Source organism: Gobio gobio, assembly GCF_949357685.1.
Source record: "Gobio gobio genome assembly, chromosome: 18".
Classification (NCBI taxonomy): domain Eukaryota; kingdom Metazoa; phylum Chordata; class Actinopteri; order Cypriniformes; family Gobionidae; genus Gobio; species Gobio gobio.
The window spans coordinates 35195201-35218151 of NC_137111.1; the positions used below are offsets into that span (position 1 = coordinate 35195201).

General features: G+C 37.7%; 1 protein-coding gene across 1 annotated transcript in view; it reads left to right on the forward strand.

The window, feature by feature from the left end:
- srbd1 (S1 RNA binding domain 1) overlaps positions 1-22951 on the forward strand; it is a 68483-nt gene that overhangs the window by 34864 nt on the left and 10668 nt on the right. Inside the window, exons 16-19 of the mRNA XM_079842963.1 lie at positions 2674-2756; positions 16976-17082; positions 18569-18736; positions 19402-19551. Coding sequence (XP_079699089.1) covers positions 2674-2756; positions 16976-17082; positions 18569-18736; positions 19402-19551 — 508 coding nt within the window. The remainder of the gene's footprint in view (positions 1-2673; positions 2757-16975; positions 17083-18568; positions 18737-19401; positions 19552-22951) is intronic.

The following is a 22951-nucleotide window of genomic DNA, read 5'->3' on the forward strand; positions in this document are numbered from 1 at the left end:
AGTCTCTTTCCTGGGGCCCTTTCAAACACTTGGCGCAATGCACAAGTGTTTTTTGCTCGTTCATCCTGACGCAGTTATCATTTTCATGTCCTGTGCCACATGTTTCAATAGCAAATGCATTTGCACTCATTTGTGCGCCCATGGGCGGGCTGGTCTGAAAACGAGGTGTTCAGGTGCATTGCTGTTTTGAGGCAACTGAAATAGACTGCGCCATTGACCAACAAAAACATGGTCTAAAGTCAATGGCGCTGTATTTTTGTGTTATTTTAAGGGCGCGTTAGTAATATGCGCCTATAGGCGGGTGCAGAATGCACGTACACTCTGCTTATTAAACACACAGGGATGCGCAACAGAATGACAAATTAAATTGGCTACTTATTTAACCAATCGTGGCAATGCACACATGTATTTAAACTGACTCGTCAGGTTGAGGGCGTCTATATTCCGCAATGTAAATAGCGAATCCGCCATGGTGCAAGTGCAACTTTTAAAGGGAATGGGAGATGAGACTCTCATTGGTTTATTGCACATTATGCCCAAAACACACCCATTACTCATTAAGAGAATAGGGACGACCCTTTTAGACAATGCAACGGGCGTACTGACCCTTTTTCCCATCGTTAAACTAGCAAAAGGGGATTCGTACACGCCCTAAGTGCACTTACGCTGTGTGCTTTAGACCATGCGCTTAGATCGTTAAAATAGGGCCCCTGAAGTTAAAAATGTCAGAACTTTTGTCGTGTGACTCGCAAGACCTAATCATGGCTTAATCTAAGCCCTGTCTGTGAAACCAGGCCTGAAATTATTACAAATGAAATAACAATAAATTACAACAACAATCAAGTCATCCATCATACAGCAAATCACATTTCTCAGGCCTGATCAAATGCCAAAGGACAGACGAAATTAGTAAGTGTCCAGATCACTTTTGAAAGTGACCATACTTGATGAGGATTTTATAGATAAGGGCAGTTCATTCCAGATCTCCTCTACGATACTCTACCGTGGGACAGTTAAACACATAATCTGAGAGGAATGCAAGAGTATTTGAGATTGGTTGGAGGATTAACATATTTTTTATATAATTTGGAGCCTGGTCATGCAGTGCTTTGTAAACAAACTTTAACTTGTATTAACACCAAAATGAATGGGATCATGTTGCTGCGTACCGCTGACGGTGTGAACGGCTTTTAGTGTTCTTATGAACACCATGTCGTAATTGAGTAAATGTTGTCATTTATACGTTAATGAATTTGTGTTTTTTTTCACTGATTTCTCATTATATGACTCATCCTGACCTACATGGTCATACCTGCAGCAGCAGTTCATATCATAATACATTGATTGAGGACAATTGTTTCCAGAGGTTCTTGGCTTTCTATAAAGATCAAGGTGTAGGTGCTCGCTGAAGTGGGTGACTGTTGAAGGAGGTTTTGAGGTGGCTTGCTGGAGCGTGATTGCCTAGCCTCACTCGCTGCGTCTCCACGTTGAACTCTGTGGGAAATTGCTGCCTGTAATAATATTTGGAAAGGGATGGAGTTTCAGCCCAGGCCTTGTACAGCGCACACAAAAGCACTTCTCTCCACTCTCTGTAATGTGGAGGTTGTGCTTGGGCAGAAAACCAGGCAATGTCTCACATTCTGTCCTGTGTTTTCTCTCCGAGTCGCTCTCTCTTTCGTTCTCGCCCTCTGACTCTCGCACACATGGTCGAGTAAAGATGAAAATCTGACTTTCATTTGCTGACCTTCAACAAGACTAGATAAAGCTAATGGAACAAGTGCGCCAAACTGCTTATGTTCATTTCATTATATAATATTGTGTTTGGCTGGTCACATTTCCTGGGATAAGTTAGATTCAAGTTTTTCTGAATTGGGTTTTTATTTGACTTTAAATGTGTTCTTATTTGACCAGACCTCTCTTAGTTGGACCATGTCTTTGCCTGTGTATGACAATTTACTAGGAAAAGGGGATTCATGTGTGAGTTTCTCTAATAGGCCTCTCTCTTTCTTTTTCTCTCTTTCTGTGTTCTCTTTCTCATTCTCTTTCTCTCAGACAGATGTGATGGCATATTCATCTGTAGCTAAGGCTAATATATGATTTGTTCACATTGTTTTGTAGATTATTTTAGCCTTAATTTAACTATTTTTTTGTTATTGTAAACATTATACTTTTTAAACTATTTAAGATAAAAATAAATAAATCTTGATGATTGATAGAATGCTATTGACAACAATGACATCAACAATAATAATGGGCAACGATAATATTTGTGTATTCATTTCGGACCGGTTTTTCTTCTTTGCATATATTTCCATACTCGTTTGTGATTGGTCTTTTTCGCATCTATTTAACCACATATGGTCACATTTAAACTGCAAACACAGTTGTGTGTTGCAAGCCCTGATATTTCAGTAAATGCAAATCTAGTTCATTAATATAATCTGTGGAGCTGTGATTAGTGCAGTATGCTCCACACAAACCGTTGCATGATTTAAATACTCGAATTGGCATAGATTTATGCTTATGTGAGCTTAATTTATTCTTAATTAAGTCTGTGGGTTTATTAAAGTGTAAATATTGCTGTTCTCTTGAGGCATTCATTATTATATTTGAGCATTAACTGCACATAATGGTGAGATCATTTTCTTCCTGTATTCTTTTCTTTGTCCTCAGTGTCCATTGGGAGGCGTGTTCAGGATCCATTAGCAGAGCTTATTAAGATTGACCCCAAACACATTGGCATTGGCACCTACCAGGTGAGTCACATGACACTCTTTTGTGCATCTCCTCTTCAAAAGCATGCTAATAATGGCTTGTTAGTTCATTATTTAAGCGTTTTTATTGCAGTGATGTTTATTGTGTCTTTATTAAACGCACTGTCAACAGCTGTGTGTCCTTTCACATAATACTGTGTACATGATGTTGTGCCTGGCTCTGCTCTTGATAGTCAAATGTTCGAAGTGATTGTAGGCGCATTCCCAACTTTCTAAGCCAGGCTCTGATTTTTAGTTTTGAGTAATAGCAGTTTCAAACAGAAGTCAGCTGGACTAGTGAGCTAATCCTGTCTCTGACTGTTTGCTTTTGCAGTCTCATATTATGAGTAATCCATTTTTCTCATGAAATTAATTCTACAATGATTCCCAGTAGCATCATTTGTTGACTCAAGGCCGGGCCTGATTTGTGTTTTTTTTCTTTTCTCACTCTTACTTTTCATCTTTCGGTTTTTCTCTAGCTGTCCTGCATACTTTATTTCTCTCTCCTGCCCTCTGCTGCTCTTTTTTTAAACATCAAGATCTCTGCAGAACCTCTTGTTGAAATAAATTCTTTATTTGAATGATTTCTGAAGGATCATGTGACACTGAAGACTGGAGTAATGGCCGCCTAAAATTCAGCTTTGCCACCACTGGAATAAATTACATTTTAAAAAGAAAAGAAAAAGGAAAACCCTTATTTTGGTAACACTTTACAATAAGGATTCATTAGTTAACTATTTTAGTTAACATGAACTAAGAATGAACAGTACTTCTACATCATTTATTAATCTTAATTTCAGCATTTGCTACATTATTAAAATCAAAAGTTGTATTTGTTAACATTAGTTAATGCTCTGTGAATTAACATGAACAAACAATGAACAACTGTATTTTTATTAAGAAAGATGAATAAATAATGTAACCAATGTATTGCTCATTGTTAGTTTGTGTTAGTTAATACATTAACTAATGTTAACGAATGAGTCTCAATTGTTAACATTGGTTGATGAAATAACTAACATAAACTAACAATAAGCTAAATTTTCTTACATTTTCTTAAATTAACTTTGTTAATGTTAGTTCAAGTTCACATGCATTTACTAATGATAACAGATACAACTTTTTATCTTAAAAATGTAATAGTAAATGTTGAGATTAAAAAAGATTAATAAATGCTGTAGAAATATTGTTCATTGTTCAGGGTTACCTGTATTTTTTTTCTTCCCTATTGTGGTGTATCTGAGTGACACAGCTTTTTGAACAAGAAAAAAATGAGGGTGTGACTTGATTTTGTCCATCAGAAGTTGATTGGATGGTTGTGGTTTGCTATTGCTGTGATCTCATGTGAATGACGTCCTTATGCCAGTAAACATGTCATCAGAGAAGAGATGTTGTTGCAAGAGGAAGGGGAAGCTATTTTTATTAAAGATTACAATGGGACATGAATATAAAAAAGATGCGCACAGATAAATTATTTAAAATAAGTATTGCAATACTCCATAAAAAGTAAGATGGTCAACTTTGATTTCATGGTGACTATATGTAAATGTAGGTGTTGTTAAATCTGGGAGCGGGCAATTTAGATGGCTAAAATGCTGTACAAAGTAATTGTAAACCAAGTCCACTACAACCTTGGAGGCATTTCCCAAATAAGGAGAGGAAAGAACATCTTGCTTCTTTGCAAAAGAATCGATATCACGTATCACATACTTCTCACTGCCAACTTTTTGACCCAAAAAACATGCACATGTGCTGATGCTCACAGGTTTAAGTTAGCAGAGGATCAGGGTCACCTCGCCTTGCCCCTTGCACAGTGTGAGTGTTGTCTAGTGTGCATCACAGCGACCCCCTGCATGTCTGTCAGCACTTAGCGTTTATTTACCCTGCCATATAATCTGAGCAACACAAGATGCCTCTCCACCACACTGACATGCTGAGTGATAAGAGTGTGTGTGTGTGTGTGTGTGTGTGTGTGTGTGTGTGTGTGTGTGTGTGTGTGTGTGTGTGTGTGTGTGTGTGTGTGTGTGTGTGTGTGAGTGTGAGTGTGAGTGTGAGTGTGAGTGTGAGTGTGAGTGTGAGTGTGAGTGTGAGTGTGAGTGTGAGTGTGAGTGTGAGTGTGAGTGAGAGAGAGAGAGGTTTACAGTATGTATATCTGTGTTTAGTAGACAAATAGACTGTACCATGTATAGTGATCTTATCTCAAGTAGGGCCGTAAGTTATTATATAGCCACTTCCCTCAATCATGAATGCTGTTTAATTGTGACAGCAAATAAGGTATTTTAGATCGTCTCTGTAAGGTTTGCCTTTTAGTTGTTGTCTCAGTTTAGAATTCAATTAAAAATATATTTTTTTACTTAAAAAATGTAATGTTACGGTTCCCTTAATTGCCTTTCAAGCACTTATGTCGATACCAAAAATATGCTAATAATTAAATCCATGGTATTGCTGATATTAAATTGGTGATACAGTGTGACAAAGGGATATTTACTTTGAGATTTTACTAATTATTAGTGTTATTATGAAGATAAGTAGTTACACAGAAAAGGCCATTTAAAAAAATTAGCATGTACAATTAAATATCCAATATTGCATAGTATATGTAACATAGACCAATGTCTACAGAACAAAGAAACTATAATATGGACTGATATATATTGTGCATTCCCAAATGACATGTAAAATGCTTAAAAAAGGGCAATAGTGTGAATACTGTGTAACTTAGGCTAGAAGATTTCACCTTCACATGACTTTTAATTGCATGACGCCCTCTATTGTTGCTTGTATTGTCATGACATGCCATTTAGTCAAAGTAGGTGGGACCTCTAGAGTTTAGGTTTATATAGTTAACTGTCAATCACTGAGACATAGGTGGAGTGTGTTCAGGTTTCCCAACTGCTTAAAGGTCCCAGAGGGCACATTTTACCATTTTACCCAGCTGTGAGAGAAAACATCATACACACCCCCGGATATTAAGGAAACTGTCACTCTCCTTGGCATACTCTCCTATGTGTTTCTCAAGTCCAAACATTTAAACCAGCAATAAACCATTTTTAATATTATATTATGTTAATCAGTGTTTATCAAAGATGTTTTTCAGGTTGCCTGCAGGAATATGCATATGTTAGGTTGTACTTTAATTTTGAATTATAAAATAGGTTACATTTGAATGTTTGTTCACACAGGGACCAGTCTGTTGGTTACATACATAAATCATCTTATTTTTACACCATTTATTGCGTGTTCAGAACAGCAATAAACAATCTATTGGGTAAAAAAAATGTTCCGATGGTTTAGAAGATTTAAAGAAAAAGCACCAGTGATGTCACTCCAGCCTTCTCTTTTTAATGAGCCTGCTGAGACTGTTCCCTCAGGGTAAAACGGAAGAGAGTGAATGAAGGTGTAAGTATTGACTGACAGGAAGCTGATTGACGATGATTGATAGCTGAGTCCATTTTCGCGTGGGAAAAAGGAAAAGTTATGTGCTCTGCTGAACACATTCACTCATTCTCATCATGTTTGATCTAGCTTTAATTTTTTCATCTTTTACCTTTATGACTTTTCCCTCTGCTGGGTAAAGTAAACAATTATCTTTATATTGTCTTATGGCTGTTCATATTCGCAGCAAAAGCAAACCTTTGAAAGTAAAGTAAAATAAGTGTTTGTTTTTTTTCTCATGATTTTAGTGGGTCAGTCCAGTAGTGCAATGTGCGTGGGTGCAGCTCATGTTCTGTTTGACAGGTGTTTACTGACTCCAGACCTGGCCTCCAGGCTTCACCTGAGGTAAAGGAAAGATGGAGCAGAGTGTAGGTGAGAAAAGTGTCAGAATTAGTCGTTAAAATGTCAGCCCACTGCCAGGAAACTGCATCATCTGATTTGCTGCCAAAATGCTTTTTTTAATTCATGCACAATGTTTTTAATGGAGCAAAGCAAGCTTTGAATAATTCTTGTGTATAGAGTTCACAAAGTTGTGGCAGCCTGGAAAGAAGAGTGAATTGTAAACCGTGTTTTTTATTGCCTGGAAAAGTCATGGAATATTCTGTAGTGAATATATATTTTTTCTAGTAATGCTCTACTCTAAAATATTTCATTGACCAGATATTAAGCTTGTATAGACGTTTGTTGTTTATGTTTTTGTTGTTTATTCTTTAATCTGTCAAATCACTTCACAAATCGATCTGATTGCTTCATTAGCAGACAAGTCTGAGTCATAATGAAAACTCTTATTCAGTAATAACAAATGGCTGGAAAGATCCTGGAAATGTCAATAACAAAATCAATGGTGAATATACAGTCAGTATTTGCATTATTATTTTAAATCAATTATTTTATTTTGGATGCATTCAATTGATTAAATGTGACATTAAAGACATTTATAATGTTCAAAAAAAAATAAAAAATCATCAACGAATCCTGAAATATATTAAGCAGCACAACCGTTTTCAACATTGATCATAATAAGAAATGTTTCTTGAGCAGCAAATCAGCACATTAGAATGATTTCTGAAGGACCATGTGACACTGAAGACTAGTAAAGATTCTGAAATTTCAGTTTTGCCATTACCGGAACATATTTTAAAATGTATTAAAATAGAAATAATTGTTGTAAATTGTAATGATATTTCATAATATTAATACTATAATGGCAAAACTGAAATTTCATAATCATTACTACAGTTTTCAGTGTCACATGGTCCTTCATAAATCATTCTAATGTGTTGATTTGCTGCTCAAGAAACATTTTTAATAACATTTTTACTTTTTTTGTTCAAATAAAGGCACCCTTGGTGAAGTACTTGTAGAAAAATATAAATTTTTCTACAAGTACTTTAATGAATCTGTCAAATATGTTGACTGATTGATCTCTGAATGATTCCTTATTGAATTGGATTGAATCCAATTGGATTGAATTTTAAATGCTTATTCCACAGTCACAAATAACTCTAAAGATCGTGGAAAAGTCTTAAATACAGTTTTCTATTAGTGACTTATGAATCTGTCAAAATGGCTCAGACTAAATCAGAAAAATATTGATCTCAAATGACTGGAAAGATGGAAATTCATTGGTCAAAAAGAGTGGGAACATAAACGTGATCTTGCAGTTAAAGCTGTGCTTTAAAAAATATCTACAAAACCTTTTATATAAGGATGATTTAACAGAACTTCAGCTCTGTCAGTCCTTGTCATCTCTTACACTGCTGTCAGAATGTCTTCAGCTGTTTTCAGATGCCTTGTTTGGGGTTTTTGTGTTTTGCTGAAAACGTAGGTCTTTGGTTACGCATGAGGCAGAGCTTTGGGAGGTATGTTAAGGAATCTCTTCAGTCAAACATCTTTGTGTGTTCAGCTCTCTGGGAAGTGTGTTTTCAGAGCCTGCAGCTGGTTAGATCTACATTGGGTCATAAGGGCGGGGGAAAGAAGAGAAGAACTGATTGACATCTCAGAGTGGCAGCTTTTCGTAAAAAAACCCCTGTTAACTGGGATCAGTGTGGACAGACATACTTTGTTCTGGCACTGGGGCCTATCCAAACCAAACAGGACCTCGCACCTGAATTTAATCCCGCGGTTTGTGTGAGCCCGCATGTTTTTGTGTGTACGTGTGTGCATGGCTTGGGTCGGAGACCTCGCTGTGGCTCTGTTGGGCTTGGTGAGGCAATGTAAGTGCGTATTTGTGTTACCTCTGGCCCATCCCCTGCTCTATACCTGGCATGTCGGGGTCCGGGATATGTGTCTGTTCAAACAGAGGGCAGGTTTAAAAACTATGTGAACTCCCACCACATTTCTTCACCTATTCCCCAAAGCTTTAATTGAGTTTTGGTTGTTTTGTCTTCAAGGTTACCACAGCGCTAAGCCATGTCAAAGCTCAGCTGTCAGCCGCTCTTCCTACTGTGAACGAAGACCAGAGAGTGCGGCTTGTGCGCGTTTGAAGACAGATGGAAAGCTTAATATCGACTTTAGGCGGGCATGGTCTTTCTCAGGCCCTCCTGGAGATGTTGGTTTGATTCTTAACGCATGCTCTACCAGATGCGGCTCGGTGCGTCTCAGTTTTGCACTAATTGAAATGGTTATACAGTCTTAGATATATCCAGTAGGATTGACAGGAGATTGGAGAGATGATGTGGGTGAAAGCCGAAGCCTTTTTCAACTGCTACTACTGGAAGGATTTGAAGTGTCTAGGCTGATTTTTCACATCTGACCACAACAATTTCAGCTTATATTTACTTTCTTGTTCAGCTTTCTTCAATTTGTCCACAGGCTTGATGTGTTTTTAAAGGCTTAAAGGGATAGTTCATGGAAAAATTAACAATCAAAAATACAAACCTGACTTGCTTTCTTCTGTAAAACACAAAAGATGATGTTTTGAAGAATGTTGGTAACCAAACATTTTTGGTGAAAATTGACTTTCATTGTATGGACAAGAAACACTGATAATATCCTCTTTTATGTATGCTCTAGATGCAGCTCAGTGTCTCTGTTTTTGAAATGGTTATTGGAGAGATGATGTGAGTGGATGATTTGAGTGTTTCTATTATGACCTTTGTTTGTACAGAGATTGTTGCCTTCAAAGTCTGAAAATTCTTTCATTATTTGCTGACACGCATGTCATTCCAAACTTGTATGACTCTCTTCTGCAGAACACAAAACAAAATATTCTGAAGAATGTTGGTAACCAAACCATTTTGATGACCGATGACTTCCACTGTATGGAAGTAATTTCTCAAAATATCTTCTTTTATGTTCTACAGAAGAAAGTCATACAGGTTTGGAAAGACATGAGGGTAAGCAAATGATGACCAAATCTTCTGTGAACTATCCCTTTAATTAATTCCCTCCTGACCCTCCAGTGCCAGAAGGCCCGACAGTTGATACAGATCACTGGCCGCTCTCTTGTTCCATTATATGTTGTTCATTTAACTTTTTCTCCCAGTATGTGAGTGCTAATATCGCAGTGGTGGCGTCCCACCTCGTAAATTAGTGTACCCTAGCACATATCTTCCTGGAACATCCTTTAAAAATAGATCTGGGGGGGCCTTGATGATTGATGGCTTTCTAATGAGTGCGCATTCCATCAGCAGAGCTCCAAACCGCCCAGAGGCGACACTTTTTGGGTGTCTTTCTCTCTCAGCCTGCAAGGACTGTGAGAATTTTCGCTCCATCCGCGCTCAAGGCGCTTTATACAGCCGACTGGCTGCCAAATACTCAAAAGCTAACCTTAGGGTTTGGGAGCAGCTACATGGGAACCTGTCCACACACTTCTCAGGTTGCATCCGGCAATTATGTGGCATTATGCGATAAAAATAAGGAGTTGTTTGTTATTCTTTGTGAAAAGTACCTGAAGCGTGCACTGATTTATTGATTATCAGCAAGCTGTTTGTGATTTTAGCATTCGAATCAGTTTGTGATGCTCCATTGTATACAGTGATGTGTTGATCAGTCTGATGAGCTACTGTTTTGAAAGCAACATCACATGGAAAAATGCATCAAACTGTTTGCAAACTCGTGTGTGTGTGTCTGAAGGTTTTTTTTTATTTTTTTAGAGCAAATAAGGATCGTTAGGAATGATTAGGCTGCCGTTGAATATCTCAGCTTCTGCCTTCAGGCTTTCATATTTATTGTTTAGATTTTACGTTTCATTTCAACACAGGCCTTCCAATAGCATACAGCATTTTCTCACCTCTCTAGGGTTACAAAGTAAAAGTATAAGAGATTTTGACATTAATTTTTAAGCCGATAGTGTTCTCCCACATGAAGGCTGTTTTTGTGCAATAAATGTTTTGGCTGTCTAATATTACAGTTGCTTTTCCAGAATTTGTGTATCACTGGCTAGATTTAGGAGGTGATATTAAAACCTTTTTTTTTTTTTTTTTTTTTGCCATTTGCACTGAACTGCATTAACCACTAGAGGCAAAATAATGCATGACTTGTGAGAGCTTTAAGACGGATCTTTCATTTTTCACACTAACACTTGCTCCCAGGGGATGTTTAGTGCTCAAGATCTCAATGGCACTACTGTTGTTTAAAACCCTTACCACTGATGTTTACTGAAAGTTTAAGAATGCACAACCTGGTGCAGAATTATAACTAGATTGAATATAAAGATATGGAAAGGTGTGACACTCTTTCAGTCTGGGATGAATGATTTTATGTCTTTGCTTGGATAAGATTACTCCACAGCCTGATAGTATTTATCACACAGACGTCCTAGTTCTAGTGGCAGTCATCCGGATCCTGTCAGGTCAAAGCACACATTCTGGTCTTTGCTTTAACCCGCATGCACAGCTCACCCACTCCACTGCCTAGCGGCCACTCAATATCTCACTCATCCTTAACCCACTGAGATGTTACCATTGTGCTGGTGTAATTCATTTCTATTTCTATTAATTCATTTGTATCTAATAGGATACTATTCCATTACTCTTTTTGACATTGAAGGACTAAGCATCAAAACCTCATCACCATTGCACTGCAAGAAAATATGAACCCTTTAAGTCGTAGCTTTATATGAGATACCCTGCATTGCAGGAGTACGATTAATTTATTTAATTTTATTTACTTTTATACCTTTATACTTACCTTTAATTTTATTTAATGAACTGTTTTTTTTATTAATATTATGCAACCTGTTTATTAATTTTTAGAATCAGCTCACAAAATGAATACTGCCATCAAAGAGGAGGGGAAGTGTCCTTATCTCATATTATATCCTTTTCTCAGAGTGCTTTGGTGCCTGCTCTCAACGGACATGTGTTTTGTGGACAAACAGGCAGATCTGCGAATGAGTTTACAAGATCAGATTTCTCTAGGCAACAACATTTGTTTTGAGGTTTTTTTTTCTTTTCTTTTTTTTGTTGAACATCTGCTTCTCAGACCACTTTGACATTCTCATTGTTTTCTTGGCCACATTTTCCCATTCTAAATGTACTGCAATTTATTACATTGGATAGCAGTTTTTCGGCTGCCACATTGTGTCACTTTGTGTTTAATGTCAAACATGATTGCCATTGAAGGATACTAACATTCATTCTTTGACTGACAATCCACTATAAATGTATGTAGATATAATAACCAAAGAAAAGGATACCTTTAATGCCATCCTCCTAAACGTGTATTTAAAGGGTTAGTTCACCCAAAAATGAAAATTCTGTCATTAATTACTATCCTCATGTCGTTCCAAACCTGTAAGCCCTTTGTTCATCTTTGGAACACAAATGAAGATATGTTTGATGAAATCAGGGAGCTTTCTGATCCCTCTATGGACAGCAACACAACAATCATTTTCAAGGCCCAGAAAGGTAGTGAAGACATCGTTAAAATAGTCCATCTGACTCCAGTGGTTCAACCTTAATGTTATGAAGTGACAAGAATACTTTTTGTGTGCAAAAAACAAACAAACTTAAATTAACAACTTTATTGAAGAACGTCTGTCTCAAACTCCTAGGCTGTCGACGTAGTAAATACAGTGATGACATTCCAGGTTCTATGTCAGAACGTTGTCTTTGTATTGGCCAGCTCCTGTGTCAGAATCACATGCATGCATCGTGCTCATGTGAACGGTGTTAGCCAATTGGCGTCCGCGTTCTGACGAAGAACTCAGGAAGGCTATTTTAACAATGTCTTTACTACCTTTCTGGGCCTTGAAAGTGGTTGTTGTGTTGCTGTCTATAAGGGGTAAGAAAGCTCTCGGATTTCATAAAAAATATCTTAATTTGTTCCGAAGATGAATGAACGAATGTCTTACGGGTTCGGAATGACATGAGGGTGAGTAATTAATGACATAATTTTCATTTTTCGGGTGAACTAACCCTTACCAGGTAAATTGGTCTGTTGGTGAAGCTAGTTAATTTGTAATATGTCTGAGAATGATTAAATATATTAGGATAAAGTATCCAGATCCACACCATCTCAGACCCACCTTTTACTTTTTTCCCATTGGTTGTGCAATTTCAAACACTAACACTCTCTTAAAGTAAACCACTGTGTCCAAATTTGAGGGAAATATATCGTCTATGTCTTTGTTTATTATTTCTGCCTGTTCTTGTGTTAGTGTGTGACTGTGTGTATTCGTGTGTGCACAAGGAAGGTTGAATGTGTATATTGAGTTAATTGTAAGAGGCCCGTGGGATTCTTGGACTGTTTAAAATACTTAATTTGTATTCACAGAAACACTGTAACACACTAGCGCACGCAAAGATATTACTCACACACTTTACATTTACACACTGAAAAGTACACAGAACTGGCAATACATGTTGTACACTCCCAAACCACCACAAACTGTCTTTGCTCTTTTAAATGCTGGGTTTTCCCCTAATTAAAAAGAAAATTAGAGAATACAGTATTCTGACCTTTTAATGTTCCTCATTCCACTCTTTTAAAGGTGCAGTGTGCAGTATTTATGAGGATCTATTGACAGCAATGCAATATAATATACATAACTATGTTTTCAGTGGTGTATAAACACCTTACATGATGTACAGTTTTGTTTTTATTACCTTAGAATGAGCCATTTCTATCGACATACACCATCTTTATACAGTAGCCCTGAACGGACAAACTTCTCTACAGAGCGCAAGTCACTCTCTGCTCTCTCCGACAACAACATTTTTGTCCTGTGCCGGCCCCCGTAGCATCTCTGTGCTTCGAAAGGTAGGGGTGAGCGGTGGGTTATTGCAATTCACAACCTCACACACTGCACCTTCAAAATGGGCAGGTGATTCAAAAGTCACATGCCCAGTAAAAGAGCTTTGAATCTATTTAAATTATAGATGGAATTTAGAACAATATGCTATTTCATAACTGAGTAGTTTAACTACATTTGTGTTTTCCAGTGTTGAATGGTTCACCATGGTAATGGTTGGCATACAGGGTGTTTCCTCCCCTGTAAGTGAGGCAGTGTCTCCTCAAAAAAATGGATGAGAAAATAATCGATATTACAAAAATAAAACAATGCAAATATTACAAAATATGACATTAAAAAGTGTAAAAGTCACTCGTTTTTATAAAGTAACACTGCCCAACAGCAACAGGTAAAGAGATGCCAGGAGTCCGCATCTCTCGTGCCTTCTTTGCTCTGAGCTCATTGAGTTATGGGAGGTAACTGAGAATGAATGGGGAAAAGTCATGTGATAGGAGGAAATGCCTCCATTGCGCTATGATTGAATATGATTGATTATGATTGAATATGATTGGCTTGTGCGTTTAAATCCCAACTTGTTTTCATGCGCATTCTCGAATCGCCCTGCATGAAGACAATGATGGCGTTAGGGAAGACTAATTAAAAAGCAAGTAAACAACTCAGCCACTTAGATATCACTGCTTTCTTTGTCACGTCAAAATCATACTTGAAATGGCCTGAAAACGGGATGACTGTGGGGGGGGTTTAGTAAGCAGTCAGCTTGGGGAAATGTCTGTGACCAGTGTGTACAAGCTTGATGAATGCTGAAAATAAGTTGACTATTAAAAAGAAAAGCTGAACATAAGTTCATGAATAATATATATTTTTTAAATTGTTACTGACTTTAGTTTAGACTGGGTAAACCCAGCCTGATCTGCCGGCGATATGATTTCGCCCTGCTACTCAGTCTGGAAACCTGTACATTAATTTCTACTGCTTCTGTTACACTTTTGCGGGAACCAATCACAGACTGGCTTATCCTCCTGGCACGCTATTGTTTAACACAATGACGGATAGAGAAGCGATGGGTCGTTGCCCGTTGATCACGCCTCTTGTGGTCTGATTGGTTGAAGGACTATCCAATTGACCTATCGGTAAACCCCGGCCCCCTTTGTTACTGTTGCTAACTCGGACAGAGTTAAACAAACGGAGTTGCTATTATCTTACAATGACAGCTGTCAGTGTGAAAACCTTATCCCAAGATGTTTTTGGACACAGAATGTAGCGTATACCCTGTCCGAATGATGGCCAAACTTTTCTGTTGGCTTATCAAGTTTATTATGTCCTTTTTCACTCCAAAAAATCAACGTAAGAGCCGAACAAACAAAGCATAAGAAGTGCGCATTAACGTCTCATTCACAAACTATCTCTCTCCGTTGCTCTCTCCGTTACACAGCATACACAGCAAATTACACAAAAACACTCATACAACTAACAGTAAACAAACATATACACAGAGCTTGTGCCTTTTCGGGAGTGCAGTTAATAACTGGTAAACTTTGTATCTGCAAAACAACTCCGATAAACTGTGTGCAAGCTCTCCCTTTCACTACCCGGAGACTATAATACCCATCAAAATAGGAGTCCTCCTTAGTAAGACAGATAATGTAGACTTTAAACATTTCTAAAATAAAATTAATTTACATTTAACCAGTTTAATATGGAGAGGCACTGAAAGGTAGACCTTCGTGTTTTTGACCTACAGTGTTACATGACGTGAGCTGGGACTTTAATTGTAACTTAACAAGAGTATGACAAACAGAAAATCCTCTCAGGATTCCTGGAATCAGTGTTACAGTACCTCAGGCACGACATTTTAGCATTTTTGCTCATCGGATTTTCCCTTGTCTCTCTATGGCGCTGACACCTAAAGATGTCCAAGTTCCGATCCCAGCGCAACTGATACTCAACTGCCATTGGCTCATCTGCATTCGAGGGGAGGGGCTTACCGATAAGTCAATTGCGTACAGAGTCATTTAATTTATGCTCGTTTATCACGCCTCTTGTGCAGTAGAGAATACATAGCAGACTCCCCAGACCAATTTTCAATCTTGGTCTGGTGATAGTCAGACAAACTTTAGTTATTATTTTGGAATTCATGTAAAAATGCGTAAAAACATTTATACTTGTTTTTAATAAATGGAACATTACATAGTTCATGTAAAAATACAAAATAGAACTGTATTTGGTCTCTCTTTTTTATATAATGTTTATTTAACCAGGAAAATTCAGTGTAACCAGGACATACATTTACATTTTATATATATATATAAAAGTGAGCACCTTGCCTCTTCCCTCTTCATTTTAAAACCGCCACTGATACAGTAATACAGTTTACATTTTACTTGTTTGTTTTTTTAACCTATATGATGCTGTTTCATATTGATAGACTAGGCAGATTGGCCTCTCTTATCTTAACTCTTAAAGTCAGCATGAAATGGAAAATCAAAATTCTATTTTCAAATGCATTTTATTGATTATTATGAATGTTGTGGATGATTTAATGATCATTGTGAATGATTTATCCATGCACGTTCCTTTTTTTTTTTACATTTAAAAAAAAAAGTTTATTCAGAGTTCAGAAGTCTGCTTAAGTTCGCATTCAGTTTATTTGCCTCCATCCAGTCAGCAAACTCCCTACATTTTTTTTCCTTTTCGATTACCCGTTTCACACTTCGTTTTCATCACAACTTTTAATTTGAGTGAAAGTATCCAGTTTTCCCCTAAACCACCATGGTTGACTAACTAGTACATGCAGATCTTGTTCTAAGCGAGGAAGGTGTTCATCGTGATGCGTTCTCCCAAATGAAGTATTGCACATTCGTCTTACAAGGTCTCAAGCACTGGTATAATTTATTCCATATGGATGCTGGTCCCAATGCAAGACAGACAAAGGCTTGTCAGAATTCCCTGTTTGTTCCTAATTTTGGTCAGTTTTGGATTTGGCCTTGTGGTTTTCTTTGCTTTGAATTCCATCTCCATTTTAGAAAACCGCCTCCAAAGTGTGAAAAGTTCGGCTGGATTAACTTTATCAATTCCCTGCACTTAATGGAAAACCCCTGTGAGAGGACTTTGAAGTGTCACAGATGCTTTCCAATGAAAACAGCCTCAGACCTTCTCTCCGTGTCTCTTGAGGCAAAGCGATCCACTGGCTGCCTTTTTATTCAGCCGTCTCTTTTTTCCCCTCATACCAGCATGAACACCACAAAGTATTTAGGGTTACCGTTTGATTGCCAGTGACACAACATTGGCCTTGCGAAATGGCTTGTTTTTGGAAAGTGACTGAGACAGCACGATTTGTTGCTGAGATATCTAATAGATGTAGACTTTCTTGACATCTCCAAAGACGCAGAGTAAAAAGGTTTAATTATTTTCAAAGTAACTGTAGCGATTTAGTGAACTTCAAATGTACATCGAAATGCGATTTAAATCAATTCAACATACTAGATAAAAAAGGTGTTTGATTTCAATTTCAGAGCCCAGGTCAAAAACAGAGCCCTTCCTTCTCCTTTCTTACACAAACACACATTCTAAGGCTATTCACTCTTTCCAGCACGACGTGTCGCAGAGTTTGCTGAGGGCAGCGCTGGACGGGGTGGTGCAGGAGTGTGTGAGCTTCGTGGGAGTGGACATCAACATCTGTTCAGAGACGCTGATGAGGTAGAGACCAAATACTTTCCAGCAGGAGTCACAACATGGCAACTTCTCACTCGTCTCCACGCTAGTGCTTAGCACTCTGTTTAGTCTGACACCCTACACGTCGTGCGCACACGCACACACACACTCAGTCGCACGAACCGTAACATCTTTTCACTTCCCCACTACACACAAACATTGTGATCTACATACACAAACATTGCTGTTCCCTAACATATACACAAATTGAGATATATAGCCTTGAATATTAGTCACATAAACTTACAGAAACACTGAAATGTACACATTCATTATATCCACTCGCTCTGTCTAATACCTTGTAGGATTTTGTGAGTAATTGCAAATTGTTTGCACTATGGAAAAAGGTGGCTTGGAATAGATTTCCGGAATACAATAGGAATCATGTCTACATGCCTCTCGATGTGCCTTAGAAATGTTCGCATTCTTTTACACAGCTTATTCTTTAAAAAAAACTTAATTCAACACTACAGTGGTTAGTATGTGTACTTAAGAGAGTTTAAACAAATATTTTGATGAAAGCAGGTAGACTTTCATATTTCACCAATAAACTAAATTCAGATACGTGTAAGCAAGACTGAAACAGGCACATATTTAACAAAGATCATATTGCTATATTTAACTCTTTAGGCTTGTGCCTGTGACTTATAGTGTACTTAGACGCACATACATCATTATTCTGAGCTAGAAAGCTGTATGATCCCATTAAGAGGCAGGGTTAAATGCTTGTGAGGTAGGCTGGGATCAGGTCATCTGTTTACCTGACTTTAAATGAGCTCTCAGTACCAGAACTCCAGACGAAGTGTTCGTGGCTCCAGCATTATTCGCCCCTTATTTATAAGTGATGACATACAATGTTTACATAGCTGCTTTTAGGGGAGCTGCCACTTCGAATTGCCCATACCGTGTCACAAAAAAAAAAAACTTCTCAATGCCTTTCTGTTTTGTATGAAAAGGTCAAAAAGATTATGAGATCTTAGGCAGCCGTTTGGTAATTCTGCTGGAAAATGTTCTCAATAATTTACTAATATCTGACTTCTTGTTTGTGAATATATATATAGGGATTACATAAGCATGAAAAGGAATTTCCATGGCCTTGGGAGGACTTCTAAAGTGAAGTTCTTCATCCAGGATGTGTGGTTAATGCTGGGTATTGACATAAAGCAATGACTAATTCTGAAAACAAACTAATTGAACCGGGCAGTCAAGTGGGAAGATGTGAGAGATTTAAATGTAGGCTTTTTGGACTAAAATATCTGTAATATCTGACAGATTAAACACCATTGTGACAGATAAGATATATGCCATTTCTGAACGTCGGGGAAAAATAGCAATACTTGATAGTCAAACCCATCTGTATATTTTAGGATGCCATTTCTGAACGTCATAGAAAAATAGCAATACTTGCTTGTCAAACCCATCAGGAAAAAAGTTAGTTTTTTTTTTTAAATTGTTCGTTTTGTTTTATCAGGCACATAGCAGGTCTGAATGCAGGGCGAGCACGCAATATTATGGAGTGGAAAGAAAAGAACGGACCTTTTCTCAACAGAGAGCAGTTGAAACTGGTGAAAGGCCTCGGTCCTAAGAGCTTTCAGCAGTGTGCCGGCTTCATCAGGATCAACCCGGAGACAGTACGCAGGTACCACTTTTACTTCTACATGTTTTTGCACGCCTTTATATCCTGTAGAGGAGAATGGGAAAAGATGTCGTCCCTTAATATAAAAAATGAAGCATTATTTTTCTCACATGACCATACAGTATATTTACAAAAAGCTTGCGTAAAAAGTGATTAAATTATAAAAAGTCAATTATTTGTGTAAACATTAGCCATAAACTATTAAATAATTTTTTTTTATGCGTGTCATACTGTATGTGCCAGTGGCTTGCCTAATAGTGATGACTTTTGCCTCCAAATGCTATGAAATTAAAATACTATTACAAACACTATTAATATCACAAATGCTATTAGATAATGTCAAAATACTTTTCGCTACATTAACATTTTCTGAATGTTAAACCTTTTTTCTGGCTGATTGATGAAATTACAATTGCAAAGTACATTTTTCATATATTTGGGGCGAAGTGGGACAAGTAACTTCTTATAATTTTATGGTTATTTGTTATAGACAGTTCTAATCTTAGTCGATAATTTCATAATCTTCTAATCTCATACCTGTGTATTATTATGAGTTATGATGTCATCAGTAACATCTTATTTCTCCTTGTAGAAAGCAAGTAAAAAGTAGCACATCTTACCCGATCTTCCTTTTTACTGTAAAGTTTTTGTAATTGTGCTTCATACAGTATCGGCTATGGAGGGAGCGAAAACCTTGAGGTTCCTCAGAAACAGACAGCTCAGAAGAGAAAAGGCAAGGGCTCTGGTAGCACCTCTAACCGGTTTGACCCTCTGGACCAAACCTGCATCCACCCTGAATCCTACAGCATCGCTTTGAGGTGAGAACAGAGTGTGGCACTGAACTATCACATTACTGTGCTACAGCAGATCATTGGATCTGCTTGAGGATTGACCCAAGTGGTAGCGAGTGTTTACCTCAAGTGGGAGCATCTGGGTCGCTCAGTGTGAGAGTTGTGCGAGCTGCTGCCGCTTGTATGAAAAGCACATTCAGCGTGTGCTCAGCACTCTCTGGCAGTGAATGACGCTCTCCCCGCAGCTGTGCTGCTCAAGTCTGTTTAGACTACTCCAATCTGACACTTGTGCCTGTTGCTTCCAGAAGATGTGCGCACGGATGCCCTGTGGTTTGGATGTGATTGCTTGTATGACAGCTGCAAGTTAAATCAAAATCAGTGTGTGCATGTGAAAGAGGTTTTTTAAAATTGAATATGAACCGTGGGCACGGCATCCGTGCGCTGTGGAATTTGGAGGATTTATTGGTGAATGGCAACTATAATTTAGAAACAAGACATTCATTCACTGCCTATTACTCACTTTTTTAATTTCCTCCTCTGCTGATGTCGTACTTTGGCATTAGGTGCAGCACAGTGTGTGTACTAGTGCAATTATACTTCATTTGTGTCACTTTTTGTATGTATGTGTGCATTTGCGTACAAACGTCTGAGAACACATTAAAATCTCGATTGTTGTTTTTTTTTAAACCTGGAAATAGTTATTTAAATCTGTTATGATTTCAAAACAATGTAAACAAAGTTAGTTATGACTTATATATATACTTAATATTCTTATACTATACTTATAATATAAAAAAATGACTAAATGTGAAAATAATTGAAAATGTATTGCATAATACATATTAAAAGAATTAATAATATAATATAGAATTAAATCATATAATATAATATTTTAATAGAATTAAAATAGAATGATCTATATTGTCATTCTGTTTTAATTCTTTCACAGATATTCTATCTTATGTTTGTAATTAAATAAGCATGCTTTCATTACAAATGATATTGCATAATACAAAATAATATAATAAATTAAATCAAATAAAAATAGATGCATTTTCACTGGTGGTCTGAGACTTGTGGACCCCACTGTATGTGCAAGTGTGACTCGTGTGTGAGCATATGCATGTCCGTCCACTCGTTCTCTGCCTGATCTGTCATCAGAGGCGCCTTTTGGGGTCAGAGGTCTAATAAAGCCACTTAGGGGTATGGAGTGGGGGAATAATCACCCTGTCATATCCTCCCTCCTCTCCTCTTCTTCTGTTTGTTTTCATTTCTCTCCGTTAGGCTTCATTTCCGACTAAACCAGGCAGAAAAGCCTCCCTTGCAGTCCCTTGTATTATCACCATTCTCTATCGTTACCAAATGCTGTGCTAATGGACGTTGCTCCACTCCAATTGTCATCATGAGCCCAGGCATATTTTTCTTGGAGTAACAGGATTTGATTAAACATGGCCACCTGCAGTGCTGAGTTGGTAATGTAGCGCCCAGCTAATGTGGCGGACTTTAAACAAGGGTTTCTAGGGGGCTTGGGAGGAATTTAGGGTATTGCTAATAAATTGTATCAAATATGTTGCGAGCTTCAGCCAGGGCTGGAATCATAAGGCTAATGATGCGAGCAGAACCGTCTGAGCAATAGCTTTATAATGATGATGACAAGCCTGACATATTCCCAACAATCTGTAACCCATTTCTGCACTGGGTTCATCACTCTTGTCCTCTGTTTCACCAGCTCATTCTCTTTCCCGGACAGCTCTTTTTCACTTCCTCTCTCATTCTCATTCAAGGCCCTGTTTATATATCAATGCAGCAGTTAATGAGAATAGAAATGAAATGAAAATGCACCCCTCTCGGCATCAGTAACTGGTTTGCACTTAATATTTGTAAAGTCTGGACAGGAGGTGGCTTGAATCAGTCACACATTGTGCTTGTGAAAACATGCAGCTTGTCTTCCTCCATTTTGTGAGTGATTTGGTTGCACGTTGGGCGCTTTGTGAAGCGTGGGCCAGCGGACGGTAATGGCGGATCATGTTGCTCTAATGTGATGAACTTGATACCCTTAGCCTCACCACTTCCCACTCATACACACACAAATACACATACACAGTATGTAGCACTGACCCCCTGATTGACCATCTATAGTATTTATGTATTAGCTGTGAAACAAAGGATGATGTTAGCTCTTATTGAAGACTCTTCTTTGGTTATGGAAATTATAACAAAACTTGCACTTTGACTAATTTATGTTTGATATGCATGTTACTATTGCCCATAACGAAAGTGTTTGCTTTTTTTTTCAATATTTTGTGAGAACATGAAGAGGAAGGTAGTGATTAGGGATGTCACAAACTGGTATTGGCGATAATTATAGCTTGGTACGGCTCACTTTTTGGGGGGTTTTCCACTGTGTACAGTATCTAGTACCTGGTACTTTTTTTAGTACCACCTCGGTTGTGGTTCCAGGTGAGCCGTACCGGTACTAAAATGTGACGTGTTAACACTACAGATCACTGTTTGGTCAGAGAGAATCACCACTACCAGCGTCATTGGATTTGTGACACGAGACATCAAACCTGCTAGATTTAAATAGTCATGACTGTCGCACTTTAAAAAAGAAATGGCTGTATCATGGTCTGTAGATGAGGTGGCAGCACAACTTTAATGATCAATCGATGATCCCAACCACTTTGAAGCAGTACTAAAATCGAGCTGAGCCATGCCACGCAGTGGAAAAGCACCACATGATAATTGAATTGAGCTATATTAGCGTCCACACCAATACATAATACCTTTCTGTGTATTATATGCACGCACTGCAGTTATGTCCTGCTACTTTAAATTCAAATATAGTCTGATTGGCTGTCAATGTTTTTATTGTCGTCAACTGAAAACAATTGTTCTGAAATTGATTCCTATGATATCGTTCCTCTGTGTCATTATCACTTTTATAATTGTGGTGTGGTCTTACCTATTCTCATAGAATTAGAATGATTATTAAAACTCTGTTGTTATCGTCCTTGGTTTAAAAGTGCATTTATGGTTACAAATTCTTATGGTTTCTAACATTTCTAAAGATGTCGTGATAATATTGTTATTGCCAGTTCTTTTGGCCATAACAATCGCGTAGTAAAAATCTTGTAACAGCCCTAATAGTGATATATGGGAACAGTTTACCTAAATATAAAAATTTCGTCTCACCCTAATGTCATTTCAAAGCTCTATCACTTTCTTCTGTGGAACACAAAAGAAGATACTTTGAAGAATATCCTGCTCACTCTTTTTCATATTATAAAAGTAAACAGGGACAGATGTTGTCAAGCTCCAAATTTACAGAAAAGAAGAAAGATCATAAAAGTGCTCCATATGTTGCAGTGTTTTCTGAAGTCATATGATAGCTTTGTGTGAGGAAACCACTGAAACTCTTGCTCTC